Source organism: Poeciliopsis prolifica, unplaced genomic scaffold (genome assembly GCF_027474105.1).
Source record: "Poeciliopsis prolifica strain line A6 unplaced genomic scaffold, Auburn_PproV2 SCAFFOLD003, whole genome shotgun sequence".
Classification (NCBI taxonomy): domain Eukaryota; kingdom Metazoa; phylum Chordata; class Actinopteri; order Cyprinodontiformes; family Poeciliidae; genus Poeciliopsis; species Poeciliopsis prolifica.
Window position 1 is genome coordinate 8,511,070 of NW_026562378.1, and position 19,922 is coordinate 8,530,991.

Genomic DNA, 19,922 nt, shown 5'->3' on the forward strand with positions numbered 1-19,922 from the left:
CCAGTGACACTAAGGTAGATTTCTGGTCAGCACTTAATTAAAGGACTGTTCAGCTGTTTTCATGGACTGTGAAAAGTCATTTCTTATTCTACAATTTAAATCGAGACAGTTGAAACAAACTAGAAACTATTCAGTAACGAAAGATGAGCCTCACTGAGGTTGGTATTAAAGAAAGGAATGCCATTAAAAACTGGTGTTTTTCCACTAAGTACCCTCAAATCAAACCTCGAGTATCGGTAATCATCAGCACTTCTCAGTGAACACTGGTTTCCTTTGAACATATACCCTAAAGAGTGAGTTAAAATAATGTTATATCAGCGCTCCATAATATTTTTGCTATTTCCAACAGTACATCTGCAGCAGAATTGCTGTATTGCCTGGTGCTTTGTTAAATATGTGTATTTCTGAAACAGTGCTGCTCTCTGCTGGTTAAAAAGATGAACTCAATGTTGAAAAGTAGCATGGAGAGGTTGCTCCTGTCAGTCAGGACTTGGCAGCAAAGGACAATCTGGAACATTTTTCCATTTAGTTTCTGTCATGCAATTTGTGCAATAAAGTTTATGCAGGTAAATATTAGTAAAGTAAAACCCACACAATCCAAAGCAGATAAAAGAGGGTGCCTTTATTAGCCACTAATTGAGCAATTTATTTACATTCAAGATTTCTGACACTATTATGTTGCCGTAGCTTCTGTCTGTAGCCCTCAACAATAGATGCGATTTGGTTGTTGAGTCAAGGACATAAAAATGCTAGCTAGCTATCTTTAGGCCTGTAATTTCTTATTTAACATTTAATTAATCAGGAACCAAGCAAGATCACCAAACTAGGAGATGAAATAATATTTTTGAATAATGTATTTACAGAAAAAATAGCAGCACAAATAACACAATTCAAGTCGAGCATAAAATGACATGCTCTGTTAAAGTGGAGACACAAATTGATACTGTGAATATAACATCACTAACAGTAAAGTGTTTGTGGTCAGCTTGATACGTGAAAACAGATTTTAAAAACCTGATGTGATTAGACAACATATATATGGTTTAAAAGTCAAACGATATACTGTTTACTCTAAATTGACTGCGACTCATAAATATACTTTCTTTTTTAAAGCATTTTTACAATAACACTGATAATCCTGTTGTGTTTCAGTCAAGGACAACCAAAGTTAAAAGTAAAAACTCAAAAATAATTATTTGAATCAGGCATTTACACATCCACTATATAAAAAGGCACAACCATTTTCTTTCACTGACATTAAATCAGACTATATAGTCTAGTCAGTTAGGACTACAAAACCTATTCCTGTTTGCTAAATGTGAGAATAATGAGATTTTTTTTTTTAAATCTTCTCTACAGTCAGAAGTTTGCATACGCTAAATTCACTACACATTTAAACAATCAACCCAGGTGATCGTATTGCAGCTTTTGGCAAACTTCTAATTATCAAAAAATGCAAGATTTGAGGAACTCTCAAAACGCTTACATGTTAGTCAGAGTATCAACAGGCATCAACATGACAGTTGAGGGGTTTTAAAGCGTCACCACAAAATAAAATCAAAAGAAATCAACTAGAATAATTGTTAAAAATCAAATCTGGTCATTACATAACCTAACAACATTACACTAAAGTCACATAGTTTGAAAAGGAAAAAAACACTTTGAAAAGAATCAGTGAAATATCCTTGTCCTCCTTTTGAAGAAGTTAGCGAATAAACTGACCTAAAATCAGAAAGATTTATTCTGATTTAACGTCCGACTATCAGAAATAAGTGGTTATGTGTCTTTCTGTAGAAGGTTTGTAATGTCTGGTTCCAACTCTATTTCCTGCAACTGCATTAATAATTTCTCCATTGCTATTTTTTTAATCATAAAATAACAGAAAAAAGTTAACTTTATTCATTTCTTGCAGTTAGTGTTCACATAATTTTAAAGCAAAAAGCACATAGAAATAACAAAAGAACAATAAGAACAAAAAAATGTACTGGTGCACAAAACTCTTTAAATAACATCAACACTGGCTTCCAAGCAACAAGATAAAGCAAAAAGTCAAATCATTAAGCACAGACTATCCTTCAAGAAATAAAGAGCCACTAGTGTGGCAACCAACACACACTGGTGGTTTTAACAGAGGAAACCCAAGAACACGAAGACGGACACAATTCCCACTCTAAAGGACACAGCGCCCCCTGCAGTCAGGAACAGCGTGAGCTGATCTCTTCCTCAGTTCCCGCTCGTTGTTCTGCTGCAAGCGATTCCCCCTTGAGGAATGTTTGAGTTCCTGAAGCTGAGCGTCATCAGACTCCTGAAGCCTGTCTGGCTCCACTCGGAGGTAGGCCTGGACACGGTAGCACTGCTCTACGGGGCCGCTGTGGTCGATGACGTGGCACTGGTAGGTGCCCTCGTCTGCTGGTTTCACACCAGAGAGACGGAGTTTGTGGGAGATGTTGCTGCCGGCCACTTTTACCACCTGTCGCCAACAGAGGTAGTGTGTTTTAAACTAAATACTACTGGAAATTACATAAAATATTATTATAAAAGACACAAGGAATCTTTTCCTTTCGTCTCTAAAAATAATCTGCAAATTACATATTTCAGCTTATTCTTTGGAATATCTTAGATTTATGCTTCTGCGACTAGGAGACCTTTCTGAAAGTAACTTAGACTCACTTTCCACAGAAACATTATCAAATCAACAAGCTACTAATAGACAGAGGTCTTCAGAGACAATGCCATGAAGACTAATGATGACAGCATAAAGTCAAGTAAAGTTGCACCCCAAATTTTGAACGTGGCACAACTACAAACCGACCAAGACATGTCCGTCCACCTAAACCAAAAGGCCAGACAAGGAGAGCAGTAATCAGAGAAGCAGTCAAGACGTCCATAGCAACTCCAGAGGAGCTGCGGAGATCCACAGTTCAGGTGTGAGTGTCTGAACTTGGCCAAATCCTTTGTAGAATAAATACAAGAATAAAGCCATAGTTGAAAGAAAACTATAACAGGTCCTGTTTGCAGTTTGAAAGATGGTGCTCTGGTCATACAAGACCAGAATGCAAGTTTTCTTTATATATTCAGGGGGGGGGAAATGCGCTACAATAGAATAGATTAGTTTAATGCTTTCACAGGTTAGAAATCATACGAGTATGTGGTCAGACTTGAAAATGAAAGTTGACAGTCTGCAATTTTAAACGGACTTGAGAATATTAACAGAAGAATTGCAATACGCTTTCTCTATGCGCAAAGCTGTAATAGAGAAATACTCTACTGGAACACTAGTGAACAGTCGTTCTATTAAGCATAGATTAAAGCACACTTCAAATTCTTTTTTTATATAAAAACTATAGTATTTCAGATTAAAAACCTTTTCTTTCCTCTTGAAGTTTTGTTTGATGTTTGTGGCTGCAATATGACAATCTAAAAAAGGCTTAGTGGGTTTGAATCATTTTTACAAAAATTGGGTTTTTGTGCATACAAATCCTGCTTACACTGATTTTGGTGGCATCTTTCGGCATTTCCTCGAGAGTCCCAACCTGCACAGAGACAGAAAGCAGCTTAGGAAATTTAAAAACATCTCCTTTGCAAGCAACGTCAAGCAAACATGTCTGATGATGTTCTTCATATCCCTTCTCTGTTACTGACTTCACATCTTATATAGTCCAGACTCACAAATATGCATGCTTACATGTACCCCGAGCACATAAGCTTCCGACTAGGAAAACCTCTGATTATGTATGCAGCTGCACAGAGGTATTCTTTTGGGCATGGCTATGAATTATGCATGGAGAAAAGGGAGATTTTGAAAATCTATTTCTTTCTCAGAGCCAATTATGGTGTCCAGAGGCTCAACAGGGGAGCCTGAGTCCCCACAACCCCACCACCACCACTACCACCCAGTGGGAGGAAGTCAACCTGTTTCCCTAGCACTGGCAAATCCTAATCAGCAATTATACCTTCGTTTTTATGCCAGGAGCTGTCTGCCATGGCTCATTTTACATTTAACTTTGACTGATACACAGTCAGTTTTAAGCTCAGCTCTAGCAGTCCTCGAAGCGTTTTCTCTCTTGGAGATAGTTTGTATTCAGCTGGAGTAGCAACAGCTCAAGAAGGTAAGAGGCGTTTAGAGAGGCTCGTTTACTGAGATTCAAAGGGGTCCAAGATGACATTTTTTTACAACCTTAGGCCCATTAGTACCCGTTAGTGATAACTCAGCTCACAGTATTGAATTTGATAATGCCCCTCAATGAGGACTTTCAAGAAACTTTGAAAACCTATTCAATTCAACCATGAATCACAATGAGAAAGTAGCTTCTGGCATCTGTGAATTACCCGTCGATAGTATTTCAACTTTAAAATTCACATTTCTGCTTTTCATAGATTCTTTGTCTAGACAAAGAAGGAAGGAAGACGATTAATGCCATTTAGCTTACTGTGTTGGAGATTTGTGAGGCCGACTCTTGTGAGTCTTTGTGGTTCCTGATGTACCACCACTGGATCTCCAGGGAGAATGAGGGCGAGCCTGCCCCGTGGAAGGAGCAAGCCATCTCCACGTCTTCACCGATCTGTGTCGTAACGTCATGAGGAACCTCCGTAAACAGAGCTGGAAGACAGAGGAAAGAGAATAAGAAATGGAAAAAACTCCAGAGTAAAGAGATCAGCAGTTTTCCCCCAAAATATCACAAACAAAATAATAATAAAATAAAAAATAAAAAAAGCTTTTTTTCCTAGAGAGTTATGGTTTTCTGCTGCTTCTCCAGAGTTACCATGGCCCTCGTGGCCCTTCCTCTATTTGTTGCTGTCTTCCTTTCAGTTTAGTCGACAAGACTGCACTTAAGGGATACATGCCTACTTTACATACATGCACAAGCCATATACAGCATCAATGCTGTATGCAGCAGAAATATCAAGGTTATGCATTATGGCAGCATGTCCTGGGCAGCTCATCATCATTAAAAATGAGTTCATATAAAATTCAAATAGAAGTTCCCTGAGATCTTTAAGCATCTAAGAAAACCAACAACAAAAACCTTCTGTTTCTATTTATTATGCTCAAAGAGAAAGGCATCATCTGGGATAAAATCATGTAAATCTGCAAAATTCTACAAATAATGGCACCACCTATATTTACTCTATTGATAATCTTATGTTGTTTTGCCAGCGATGAACTTGCAAACTGTCCAAGTTGTATCCCGCCTCTCGCCCAATGAGAGCAGGAGATAAGCACTCTGTGTCCCTGTAAGGATAAGTGGGTACAGACAATTGATGGATGTTGCTTCATTGACTTTATGTAAGCACTTAAGTTTTATTATTCAGGTGTGAAACGTTCCCAGGTGCTGAGTGCGCGCAGTGTTAAGAGACAAAACTTATAACAAAGTGTTGTCCTTGAGCAGACAACTTTCATCGTGACTGAGATCCAGCAGCACAACAGAAAGCAGTATTTAAAGCAGCTGAGATCTAGAAAGGTCAAATTTAATGCTAACACCTTCACCTTTTGTGATTGAAATAGTATCGCTATGACAGACAACTGCAGTGTCTGTCACTCCAAGCTAGCTTTGATGAGGCAGATATTATTTGACAAGCAAAAAAGAAGTGAACAGAGCAAAGATAATATAAAATTTCTATATCTCCGTCGAAGTTAATAACCTCTTGAGAACAAGTTTCTTTCTCATGCATCTTGATTGAAGATTTTACATTAATTAATTTAATGATTATAAAGTGGAACTGAAACTGAAAAGCAGATATCATCTTTTATGAAGAAAGCAATTAATTACCATATAAAAATTCAGGAGGTGTCCGTGTCCAAGTTGAGCTAGAGAAGACTGAGTGGCTCATTTACTGACTGACTAAGTGAACAAATGAATTAAGAATGTGAACAGTGGAGCCTTCACCAATTTCCACAAGCTGTTTTACAACCAATTGTGCTTTGAGACGTGTGACCAAAAAAGCTAACAAGGTCAGTTGATTGACTTGTTTTAGTTTAATGGCCACATTTCAGTGTAATGGTTCTGTTTCTTCCGCCCCGCAGACAGAACTGCAGGTGGTGTTACACCTTCAACAAATACAAACATTTGGAGTTGAACATTGTTTAATGTTTTCTTAATTAGTGCTAATAATAAGTTATTTGCACATTTGTTTCTGACTTGTTCTGTCTTTCAGGGTTCTTCTTGCTTTTTGCAATCTTTTAGCACTAAACGTGTCTAATTAGGGGCACAATTAAGTTTTCACCCGTGGCCAGGTTGCTGAGTTCACATAAGTGATGTTTTGAAAACTGCTTTTAACATTTAAAAGAAAACATGTGGCAAAACAGGGAGGCTGTCATTCCACTGCACAAACTGTCAGCACATCTTTTGACTGAGCTCAAATCTCACATCCAACACTTTTCTAGTACAGTGGTATGGAAGGAAGAGGATGTTCATGAAGCTGACCACATTCCCTCTCCAGAGCCACAAGGACGCTGGCGTGCGTCTTTCGTTAAGCTCTGATCCCCTGACAGGGCTGGATAATCCCTCTGACGGTTGTCAAATTACATTTTTAGTTTGCCATGCGGACACCCTCCTCCCCAAACTGGGTGTTAAGCATGACTTTGTTCACAAACAAACTGCATGCTGCTGCACACGAAGGGAGCCTTTTCAACAGACACCCGACATATTCCCTGCTTGAGTCACAGCAGCATCTCCCCGAAATCAATCCTATAACCTTGGCAGAATGCTAAATCAACCCAAAAGCTGACTCCGCTTGCAAGATTTCAAGGCCCTGTCCGTAAAAAGATGAAAAACATGTAGCTCTCAGTATTGACTTCCAGGAAAATTTCAGCACACCAGGCTGTCTCATTTATAATGCTTGAGAGCTGGCGAAGAATGAGTTTGCTTGGCCTCGTCTAAGTATAGATTTTCATAAAGGCAGTCCTGTCAGAACCATCCTCAAGCAGACGCAAGGGACTCGTGTTTGAAGCTGTACGTAGGGCACATGCATATTTAAAAAGGCCCTCCTTAGCATTTTTCACTTTATTGCTCAGTGAGCAGTGATAGAAGTGATAGCTGCTTACTCTCTGCTATTGACTCATTAAAAATGAAGAGGGGATAAAATAAGGAAAGCAATGGGAGAAAGGCGACACATGTTAGGATGGATGAGAAGCAAGCAAGACACGGGGATCTGTGCGTTTGTGAACAAGAGAGAGAGGGCACCAACCCAAAAGAGCTTCAGGTTGTTTTAGTCAAAACTTAACGGGACAAGACTGGAGTAGATGGAGATGAAGTGTTAGAGACAGTGTCCATAAAAAGTATAAGCTATAAGTTTATATACACCTATGAAGCAATCAGCGACGGTTTAAATGCAGATTCAGCCACATACGACTTGATTCTTTCGTTTGTTTCTAAGTCTCTGGCAGAAGTTATCCAGATTCCCATTGCGAAAAACACACTTAAGCTACAAGCTGGGCTTTGTCTGATTGAGACTGCAGCAGAAGAAGCTTAGTAAGGGCACGTCGACTGCTGTTTTATGTTAAATACATTGAGCTGAACTGCATCCCAAGGCAGGTTTAGATTGATGGAAATAGAAATTAAAGATTTAAACTTGAAATACAATAGGCACTAACTGACCTAGAACAGTGGTAATTTATTTAGTGTTAAATATGTTGTATCTAACGCTGGAGTTTTTGACCATAGCACTTAAAAAGTCTTTTTAAGAGTCAAATCTCAGCCAAAACTGTTTTCCTGACGGTTTTCTTCTAAAACAGATGCATTCATTCAGTCACTGTCTGGCCGAGGGGAGCTGGAACATCTCCACATGTTTCAATCGCAACGTTTTTCATGAGAAGATGCTTCTTCATTGCAGCTTTGCTCCAACTCCTTTACATCAACTTCTTTTAGTGCCTCAAAACCAATGAGAAGAAATCTTAAGGCCTATAAATCCACCACACAGAATGTTAACAGCCTGTGGATGGAGTCCCTCTGCGAAAATGTAATTCACTAATGTGATGAATGGATTTAATATTCACTGACGCCCAGAGGGAGTTTTGAGTGGAAACAACAGTAAGCCGCTGTTAAAAAGGAAATCTACAGGGGATTTTTATCTTGATCTTCGGAAGCTTTAATCTCACATCAAAAGCTGTAATCCTGCATACAATAAAATACTAAGTATGTTAGTATGTTAATTTAGTGTGGGAAATGTTAAGATCTGGGAAACAATCCCTCAATACTCAAGGGCTGTTCCTTTTGAGTGCAGCTAATAAGGTATGGCTCTAATTGGCACATCGAATCACACTGACAGAGTGAAATATTGGATAATATTGCAATGTTGACGTAAGTCCTCTGAGATTCTTTACGCAAATGGTAGGATATATATATATATATTGTATTGTTTTGAAACAAAACAAGTAAGCAATGAGGGATACTGCAAATAAGTCTATATTTGGTTCGGAAGCATAAATGGGGTATAACGGCAGATTCTCCTTGGGGAAATAACAGTACGCTGAGAGACCTTCAGCCTGAATTCAAGGTGGAAGGTAAAAATAATGAAATACGAATGGCACCAGTAATCAACCGAGCAGATGTCTGCTTGTTGCCACCCATACTTCTGGCTTGTGGAGTGAATTTTTCATTGCCCCTGAGACACAGCACTCACAAGCTATTTCTGCATCCCCCCACCAAGAAGAGGCAAGTTGTAACACTTGCCGTTTCACACAGGTTTTTCCTAAGTATGTTGTACTACGTCACAGGTAGTGAGAGGATAATGTTAATTTGTGTACATCCACAAATACAGAATCTCAAGAAAAAAGAATTGTCACTCATTTCATATAAAGTTAAACTCAATATGTGAACATTGAGTGAAAAGCATTTATTGATAGAACTTTTGATTATGGTTAACAGATGGATTAAAAAACTCAATATTCAGTGTGTCGGGACATTTAAACATCAGTAAAATGGATATTAAAAATGGAAATGTCATGAATTACTGCATCAATGCAGCGAGGAATGGAGGTAATCAACCTGTGGTTCTGCTGAGGTGTAAAGGAAGCCCAGGTTGATGTGTTGGCAGTCTTCAGTTCTTCTGTATTATTGGGTCTGGTGTTTCTCATTAAACCAGTTTTTGGTACCTTTGGCAGAGTGGGTCAAATTCTCTTTGGAAATTAAATCAACATCTCATTTAGGCTTGTCAGCAGAAGGAACCATGAAGATTTCTAAAATTTCCTGGTAGATGGGTCGATTGGCCGACACTACCAGATGACATGTCACCCCAAATCATCACTAACTGTGGAAACCTCACACTGAACTTCAAGTAAAGTCTGTGCCTCTCCACCCATCCTACAGACTCCACTTGTTTTTCACCTCCCAAATAAATGCATGCCTTTCAGCATCGAGCTGCAGTCCAGCTCTTTTTCTCCTTAATTCTGGTGAGATGCTTGTAGCTTTTGTACAGCATTTATCTGTGGGTAGTGGCTCTTGTTATGACTCAAGCCTCCGTCCACTCATTGTGAAGCACCCCCAAATTCTTGAATGGACTTTACTTGACAATCTTCTCCAGTTTGCAGTTGTTTCTGTTGCGCTTTTTTCTACCACACGTTTTTTTTTTTTTTTTTCTTCGTCTCAACTTTCTATGGATATGCTTGGATGCAGCACTTTGTAAACCACCAGCTTCCTTAGCAATGATCCTTTCTGGTTTACCCTCCTTGGGGACGAGTGTCATTTCTGTTTTCTAAACTTTCCCCCTCGCCCCCCAAGACATCTGCAGCTTTTCCATTCAGAAATGAAAAAACATCCCTTCAAATAAAATTCACTCTGGTCTCGATGCATATTTTACATTGTTTCGAGAGTCCGTTATTGTCTTTTTCTTTCTAAGCAGTCCTCTGCCAGCCTTGTGCTGTGACAGCATGACTCTATAATCTGTCCACCCCCACTGCAACCAGCACTGTCAGAGCACCATTAAATTGAAAGCCAATAAAAAGTGTCAAGGCTGCTCATTAGGGGGACACCTAGCAGAGGATCCCAGACACTTTGGAAATCTAATGAATTGTAACACACTCCACCTTCTGAAGGTGCCATACTTACAATGGATGAAAGAAGGAAACTGCAGAGGAAATTTGCAATGAAATGTTCAAAAATAGCAGGTTTCACAACAATCATCATTCTATGTCCTCACTATGTGCCTTCCAAGAACCGAAATCCACTCACAGACCCAATTTCACAGCCGAGATCTGACCTCAATTTAAGTCTAACAGGTAAGAATCGCAATGTGTTGAGTGGATGCTGTAACTCTGCATTCGCTCTTCGCATAGATCTTTTATTTTTTTGCTGCATGTGATTCACCAGACACCTCAGCTCAAGCAGTAAGTGGGGTGCAGGGGCCAGACGTGCATATATATAAAACGTATGAGCCAGGGTTGACTCTAACAAGCAGTCTTCAGAACGGTGCATGCAGCCTCTCTGCTCTGCATGAAGGCTCAGCTCCCCTCTGCTCAGGCAATTTATCAAAGAGCCTGGTTTAAAAAAAAAAAGGAAAAAAAGGAAGAAAGAAATCTCTAGAGGATTACCAAAATATAAGAAAAAACAAAACTCTGAGTTTTCTTCTACTGAAGTTGCTTGTGTGCTGCTAAGTGTGAAAGATTGTGGGACTACTAGACCTTAAATTATTCATACTGTGGAAAGATTTATATGAAATTATTTCCATTCAACCAAGAAGCATCTCTTGAAATATAGTGAAATAATGTGAAGAAAAAGCTAATTTTGAAATCAATGGATTGTCTCTAATTAACCACAAAGAGCAAGATATTGAGAATACTTTGTGTCCTCCTAAATAATCAGTGGTAAAAACCTTATTGGTGTCATTGCAATAAAAACCTACAGAAATTTGCTGACCAGCTTTCAGATGTTTCCACACATTTTTTGATTATTTACTACTAGAGATTATTAAAAGTCTTCGAAGGGCAGGAGGCTGATCCACAAGTTCTTTATTCTCCAATTGTATGTGGGGCAATGATAATGAGATGTAGGATCAGGTGTTAACCTCTGGTGATTAGTATTTTGTAAAAACATTCCTCAATATTTTTTATTGAGTTTAGTTTAGTAAGATAACACAAAAGTGTGTTTTGCCTTTCACCTAGTAGTAGAAAAGCTTTATTTTTCTTATTAAAAAGGACTGTAAGATTTTGTATTAACTCTCAAAAAATCTGCTGGATGGAGAAGGTCACAAAAACCGGTCCTTAAGATTTGTTTGAGTGAATCTTGTCGTGTTTGGCCCAAGAAACATCAAAGAGTATAAAAGCAAACCTGTGGAAACTGTGCTAGCTAGTGAAAAAGGGGGTATCCTATGAAAAATGGTCCCATTTCAAATTTGCCCCCCACAACATTTCCCAATGCATATCTTATTCCAATGTTCCTCCCCACAAGTTGTCCAACAACAACCGAATTACAGCAAAAATTAATCAGTGCATACATTTTATGATTGATAAGATGTGAATATCAGAAAACCTTCCAACATTTCTGTAAGCAAACTCTTAAAGTAATACATTTACCTCACAACTGTGGGTGTTATGAACTGTTAGTAAAAAAAAAAAAAAGCTGCAGCCAGAAGAAAGCAGGAAAGATTCATTAAAGGTTAATGTGTTGCAGTGCCAGGCGCTCTCTTTACACTGCCTGGTTAACACAAACCTTATTCTAAACCAGGTGTTTAAGGTCCTGCCATGTCTAAAGAAACCTGTTTGCATGGATACTGAAATTTAAGTCAGTGATCTGTTAGACATTTGCAGGATCTGTTGGTAGAGAACCTTGCAGTCCTCCATCCAGCAGAGCCAAACATCAGCATCTGTTGCTGGTTGAAATCTTTCACATATTTAACTGATAATATTGAATATGCAAAACTGGAGCTTAATTAATAAATAAATATATAGTCATACATATTGTTTACTTCTTAACTTCAATGGAACTTAATGTAATCTAAAACTAATGTAATTAAGATTTTACCTTAATTATTAGCTGTGCAATCTCTTCGAGTTTTTAAAAAATCCAAAAACAATGAAATGGGGAAAAAGAGACAAATCTTCATCTAATCAATGTAATATTCAATCAAACACGCGAGGACAGAATTTAACGAGGATCTTAATTGAACAAGATCCTTGTTGAATTAAGGATCTCGGTCACGGATGAACGTACCGTTTCCTGAGACGCGATTATCCACCTTTCCATATCCGTCACGCAGACCCGCGTTAAGTTGAACGTAAAGTCCCGCGTACTGTAAGATCCTCGTGATCAGTCCAAAGGCTCCCATAGCCGCAAGAGGTGTTTCAAGCAGCGGAGTTAAACTGTGACATCAGGAAGAGAGCATGGATGGCTGCTGACTCTCTTTCTCTCTCACGCACACACACACCCACACACACACCTACACACACCCACAGCGGGACCAGGAGCAAAACACAGGCTGCCGCTCCTGCCTGAGCGCGAGGAGACGCTGCGGTCAGACAGGCGGAGGGAGAAAGGAGTGCTGCGGCTCGATTCAATTAAGCGGATGAATCTCAGGAAGACGTGCGTGACGAGTCGGAGCGCGACTCCAGCAAAGTTAACCTTAATGCCGGGTTTTCTATTATCTCCATTTAATGATAAAACTTGATTTTGATATTTCACAAGTGACAATCTTAAAATGCACTTTTCTGGCTTCTTTAGACTTCCTTTGGTCTTGACTGATTATCTAACATTCACACTCCATTAATCTTTTACATTACCATGTTTGCCTTTTCTATTTATTCCCCTTTGCCCTCTTGCAAAAAATGGCATTTGGCATGCGACTTTTAAAGGAAAAACAACCAAAATTGTACTGAAAATAAGGGCTAAGCTCAGTGCACTATTTGTTTTCGTTTTGTTTTTCAATAATTTGTTTATATTCTAATAAATCCATACAGCTTTCACATGATTTTGGTCTTAAAAGGTTTTTCAAGCAAGGTGGTCATTATTTTTCTACTTATTACAGTAGGTTATAGCAAAGTAGAGCACACACATTCATGTTCCACTATAGTATGTTAATTATGCTTAGATGTAAATAAACCTTTAATGATTCTAATTGTAATGCGTCTTTGCACAATTCTGGCTTGTGGCATCCACAGCATTGCTTTTAGATTTCCTGTCTAAAAAAAACAACAACAAAAAAAGAACACAAAGTATTTTTTGGTTGAAAGTGTCATCGATGCTGTGGTTTTCTCCATCGTGAGTTAATCTGAGTTTGTGCACAAGGCAAAACCTCTGCTTTGAGCATAAAGATAATCCCTAAAGTTTAGAAATAAATCCACTGCAGTCTGTCTTTTGAACCAGTCGAGAAAGCGTACAATTTTCCTTCAGCGCCTGGTTTAGAGAAGGCTCACACAGCTGCCTGCGTTCTTCTTTTGTCCTGCTGTCTCTTTTTTTTTTTTTCCTGTCACAATCAACTGGCCTCTCAAGCCTGAAGTACTCAGAGTGAAATTGAAGCTGATACATGCAGCAGATAGCCTTCGAGACAAAGACAACACCTGTGTAATAACTCAAGAATTCAGCATCTCCACAGCACTAACTGCTTCGGACAGCCTCTGTCAAAAAAAAACGAGCTATAAATGTGTGTATGCGTGTGTGTGAGGGTGTGCGCTGGGCTTGTTGGCTATTCCGCAGAGAGCCAGTTAAATGTAAAATGGAGAGAGCGAACTGAGAATATGACTCAACCTGGGAGTGCATTTCAAAGCCGACAACCTCCACCGAAGCTTCATGGCATCCATTATTTATCGGGTCCTCTTTGACATATTCAGCAGCCTCTTTCCCTGCTAGATGGGAAAGTGGACCACTAGAACATCTGAGGAAAGTCATCCACAAAAAAAAAAAAAACAGTTCTCGCCAATCTGATAAATGCTTGTGCAGTTTATTGTATAAAAAATTACCTTAAGGTATTCTCTGATAACTTATTACCTACTAATTTGTTATTTCATATAATGAGTGGCATAATACTCTTTAAGCCAGGGATCTCCAACTCCAATCCTCAAGAGCTTTTATCAGGCATTATGTTTAGATGCGTCACTGCTCCGACACACCTCAGTCAAATAAATTGCTCATTGCTGGGTTTCAGCAGAATTTGATGACATGGTCTGAAGCTAATTCAGACGTTTTGTTCTGATGTCGAAGACTGGAGTTGGAGAACCGTGGTTTAAGCGGGCAAATGATGGTGATTACAGCACAGTGTAACCTCAACATGTTGCCAATTAGCAGCTAAAACAACTTAATTTGTTGGTGTAGTGTCTTTTAAATTAAAATGATCCAGTCTGGATTTGTAGGTTCTGCTGAGTCTCTGCATTATGTCGAACTCTTTGAGCTGTAGGTTTCTTCTTCTGGAGACCGGAGCTTTAGTAATAACCTCGAGCCCTTTGTGTTTTGCCTACACTTTTTCAGAACGAGGGGTAAAGGATATGACACATGAGAGAACACCCTCTTTCGGGCGTGGCTTAGATAGAGGATAACAAAAGGAATGGAAAAGTTTGTTTGATGCCATTTTGTCCTGCTTGCTTCCAAATGCAGCATGTGAAATGGACCAGCTGTATTTTGGTATTAATAAATGGAATTCATGAATTCAACTCACTGACTCTTTCAACCTACATCAAGCACTCCGCATGAAGAATATAATCCACTAAGACTCCAACCTGTCTGCTCTCCAACACTCACAGAACTCCTTTTAACACCATTTTCTTGATTTCATCTCACAAAATCGTAGACTAACACTCAGGCTCTGCAACATTTACCTGAACATCTTTTTGTCTCTTGCTGACGTAACAGAGAGAGTTTTGGAGTCAACCTAACCTGTGTGAGACGAATGCTTCTGCTCCTTCTACTTTGGGCCAAATAACAGACCATTTTTTGACACTTGACTGGTTAGAGATGTCATTACTGTTACTTCCTGGATATCAAAGAAACCTCCAAGGTATAAAACATCACCCTTCAAACATCTTGAACATGACAGATGCAGAAGCAGCTGCTAACATGCTTTCTCCTTTCTACTGGATATTGTGGATTTTTTACACCACTTTTGCTATAAAAGAAGCTTCTTGTACATACATTTTATGCTGCATCTGTTTTTTTTTTTTTACTTAATTCATCATTAGACTGCCACCGTATTCCACTGAATAAGGTGGCATTCGTGTAGAGTTGGCACTCAGAAAATTATTTTTCTTTTGGGGGTCAAGTGAAAATTGGTTTCTGAACTCAGAAACCAACCAGCTGTTACTACACCTGCCAGCCCACTGGACCATAAACCGTGAAACCCTTTTTTTTATTGCACCAAATGACCCTCCACAAATGGTAGAACTTACAACAGTGGGTGAGTGTTTTCACACTCCAAGGAATACGTCACCTTCCAGGTATATTGTTTGCTGGCTTCTCTCCTCCACCTGTCATCCTGCTGGCTGTAAAATGTTCATGCTGAAGAACAGCAACAAAGCTTTCAGAAGAACTCAATTAATTAGAAGTTTACACAGATTACAAAATTGAACTAACTTAGGAAAATCAGTCTAGTAAGTTAATTATTTTTAGAATTTATTTAAACGTCTTATTTAGCGGGAAAAGTTTTTATTTTGAAACAGAAAATGGAACTGTTAGATGTTTTGTTTTGAGCTTCAATCTTAAAAGCCTCTTTTTTTGTTATTGTCCCTCTGATTGGTTATTGCAGTGCCTTTTCGACTGTATTTTTTCTATTTATTAAACAGTCAGAAAAGATCAGCATTTCCATGATCATTTCGTAGCTCCTGTCGGTGGAGGCTGTTCAGGAAATATTATAGAATGGAAGCAACCTCTGCCACCATTTCCTGGTTCATTGGGTATGGCTTTATGCTCCAGTGAATGCTTGATGTTCAGTTCTGGTACATTTTTAGCTCATGCCACTTAGATGAGAGGATGACTGCAGGTGTGATACATTGACTACCTTTTTCTTTTCCCCGTTTTCATGAAGCTTATGTGGCTTGACAGAAACATGGGAAACATGAAGATGGACCGGGCTCTGGTGGCCAATGTTTTGTATGTCGCATGTGAATAATAATAAAAACTAGAACATTTTTTTAACCATTTGATGCATAGATTATTAAAAGCTTTGTCAAGATTCTTTTTCCAATAATGTTCCTGTTGCACATGAATAACGTAACATTCATTTCTTACAGTTTTTTGCATGTCTTTTGACCGCATTTATTTGTCAAACCGATCAACATTATGTATTGTGAGACACTATGGAATAATATAATTTTTTTTTATAAACTAATGCCGCCACACATTGTTAAACATTCCAATATTGGGTTTTAGAATGAGTCAACAATGAACTTACTGATGTGTAAATGAGTTTCAAAAACATTTCAGCACAAGTAAGTAATACAAAAACAAGGTTGATGTTTCTTCCTTTGTTTATTTCTTTTTTATTTTTATTGCAGTAACAAGTCCTAGTATATGGATCAGCAATTAATACCTTTGTAGTCACTTAAACGCTACATGTGCAGAATGACAATTCCCTCTAGTCTTTTAGGGACTGGAAAAGCAAAATCAAATTTTGGCTTTTAAAGAAGGCAGTGTAAGTGTGCTTTAATTATAGAGAGCTTTTTGCACAGGAGGCAGAGTAATTGTCTGTGTTTTCTCTCTCGGCAGCCCAGGACATTTCAACACAGTGGGGCAGATTGTAGTGAATGGACATTTAATCATCCCCCAATTTTCATCAGTGCACTTCATCATTCTACCAGCCAGCTAGCTGATCACGCTTTGATCAACTAAACTGATACAAACATAGTTAGAAGCGAAACAAGGTGAGACGGCTTGGGCAAGGTCTCAGATAATGCTATTTGTTTTAGGAAATTCTCCATTTGACTTATTGCTTGTTGCAGATCTGCAAGAAAAAGATTAAATTGCAGCTTTTGGTTTGCTAAAGCAAATGTTTATTATTTAAGATCTCTCGGCTTGAGATGTTTTTGTTTCATTTCAGCCAGCAGCTATGACTCATATCCTGAAAAATACTCAAAATTTGTATGTATTGTTAATGCTTTACCACCTTGATACATTGAACTGACAGACTGTCTCAACACATTTTCTGCATGTGGAGCTTCAAAACCAGCACATCTCTTAGTTCCCAGGTTTGAATCATTTGTGAAGAATATCCACATTTAGCCTCATTATCCTCAACAGACTCTAAAAACATGGAAGTCATAGCAAATGATGTAAGGAAACACTTTTTGCCATCACATATTTAAACCTAAGGAACCATCATGTCGGGTGTAATGATGTGCACATGAAGACTGATGTGGTTTTCCTTCAGTGATTTATCCACATATTTGGCTTAAGATGAGATTTGGAGAGTGTGTAGGATCCTTCAGAGTAATGTTGGATCTCATTGTAAGTTTATCAAGGTTCCTGAATGCTGAATCAATCAGTTGTTTTTTTTTTTTTTGCCGTGACAACCTTGATTTGTTTCCTTAATGTCATGTCTTGGGGACGCCATTATTATACATATCCATTGCGTTCCTGGACAGATTGTGTGTTAATGCTTTTCAGCCTGTCTCTACAAGATCTGGTCAAAATATTTACCACCTGGGTAACCAGGTGTTCATAATAACCAGCCATGTTACAAGCACGAACAGCAATTTATTCTGCTGGGATTTTTGGTGACAGACCAGCACAAAGCAGAACTTAACTGAGAAGCAGAAGGAAAATTATAAATTGTTTTTTAAACGTATTGTAAATTGAAATCTGGAAAGTGTAATGTCCATTTCTATTCAACACCCGAGTGACCTGAAATTGTTAAATGGCTCCAGGTCAGTCAGCTTGGCAGATGGGCATCCATTTTGCCACAGATTATTAATTATTAGATTTAGATCTGGACTTTGACTGTGCCATTCTGATGAGCTAAGATGCATTTGTCTAAAAAGCATCCCATTGCAGCTGTCCCTGTATTTAGCTCCATTTTCCCTGTCGAGGGAAAGCATCCCCAGATCATGTTCCTAGACCCATAGCATTTTGCAAGTGGAAATTGGGGGTAAAGAGGTGCACTGTCTGCATGCTTTTGGGGCAACTCTCCCTCTCAGCTCCTTCTGACTAGCCAGAAGCAATTAGCAGACACCTGGTAGAACTATACATCTGCTGAGCTCATTTTTATGAGCTACTTTTTATCTCATACAATGAGATAAAAGGGTTAATATAAAGGGTTAATAGAGGAGCAATGTTGTGATGGCTTCCTGAAGGCAGAGTTTAAGAAGTTAAGTGGAGTTTTGGGTCGTAACCTGAAAAGCTAAAGAGGAATAATTACTCTTATGAGGCAGGGAATGTTTGCTATTGACTGAAGTTTTTACAAAAGTCTTCTTTAATGCTTCTAACTGCACACAGTGGTATTTGTGGACAAACCCAAAATGCATTCTTTATATTTTAATTTTCAACTCTCATTGCCAGATGAGGAGAAGAAGGAACCTCCAAGACTTACAAATTTTTTGGTGTTAAATGACGTCTGCACCTCCTCCTCTACACGAACCAAAAACACACGCTCCAATCCAGAGGACTGGCTTACCATCAGTCCTCCAACAGATGGATTTCTATTACAGTTTTATAAGCCGAGGTGCCAAGCTCACCCAGTGAACTGGCAGGCACTCCAAAGGAGCCCCTCTGGCAAATGTATGTATCTTTTGAAGAATAAGAGCTCTGGTGTAGTTTGCTAGGCTGCATAAAATTAGCTTAACAGACTATGTCTATGTTACGGTGGAGATAAAACTAACAGCAGAAAAGGGTTGTTTTTCTTCTAGAACTCACAGTTGTGGCATTTCATTTTCTAAAAGAAACTTCAGGATCAGACATGCAGGAGTTTTCACTGAAACATGTAATATCTTGAACCTACTTATGACATGTTTTGTTGTTAGACTACACGCATCTCAGAGACATACATTTATGTTATGTACGTTTATCTCAGTAGCATGAATGATGTGCACACAATTATTAGGCTTGTGACCATTTTGACCAAATCATCATTTGTGTGCCATTTTTCCAGCTCAAGCTGTGCAATACGTGTTCAATTCAAGCGGTGATGTACATTTGTTTGTAATGAGACAGTGTGTGACCAAGGGCGATCTGCACCCCACCTCAAGGTTTGCAGGATTATTAGTTGGTCCTATTCTAAAGAAACCAAATTCAACATCAGAACTTGTAAAATGTATGAGAGATTTTCAGCAGCTATGTTGTAGCATAAGCATTTGAGCAGAAGCATTTTCTTCCAAACAAACAGGGTGAAAAAATTTATTGCTACTGAAAGAGCTGAGAAGATTTAAACATGAAGCTACCTACTATCCTCCAGTGCTGTAAACGTCAACAACTGCAGCCTACCTTAAGGTCCAAAAAGTACCAGATATTCAGTGGTCAGAGACAGCGCTGAGCTGAGGAAGGCAGAAAACCAACCACCACTTGACAAGACATAAGGTGAGGACATCCTGAAGTGTTTGCAAACCAACACACTGCCATAAACGCGTCTGCTCAGACGAATGAATGAGGAGCATTGAAAGGTGAAGCGGAGGTGATCATTTTAGAGGGCATGCTGGCCTGACACTCTGATTAGCTTCAGGTTCCAAGTATGTAATGACCTGCCACTGTCACTAATCTATTGCACAGTAAAAGTAGAGTACACCTTTCTCATCTTGTTTCTGTTCCTCCTCCCTCAGTCTCAGAAAACTGACTGGATAACATAGAGGTTCATGATCTTTCTCAAGAGAAGCAGGGCTGACTTAGAGGTTACTGACATAGACCCCTGAATAGCGAGAGGATTTCCAGTAGTTAGCTCAAGGTGTTTCTGGAATGTCTTAGTTTGTTAGTGAATTTCTGATGCAAATATTGCTGATCTGCAGATTTAGCAGTCTTTAGCAGTTTTTGATTAATTACTGGAAAGCAAAATACACCATTAAATTATATAATCCTTTCATC

General features: G+C 38.8%; 1 protein-coding gene across 1 annotated transcript; it reads right to left on the reverse strand.

Moving 5' to 3' along the window:
• Positions 1–607: 607 nt before the first annotated feature.
• On the reverse strand, positions 608–12,455 carry vstm2l (V-set and transmembrane domain containing 2 like). Its single transcript, XM_055021852.1, has 4 exons — positions 12,147–12,455; positions 4,431–4,600; positions 3,489–3,533; positions 608–2,470 (listed from the first exon to the last, which is right to left on the reverse strand). The coding sequence occupies exons 1-4, from the start codon at positions 12,259–12,261 to the stop codon at positions 2,171–2,173; spliced, it is 630 nt and encodes a 209-aa protein (XP_054877827.1). The 5' UTR covers positions 12,262–12,455; the 3' UTR covers positions 608–2,170.
• Positions 12,456–19,922: the final 7,467 nt, after the last annotated feature.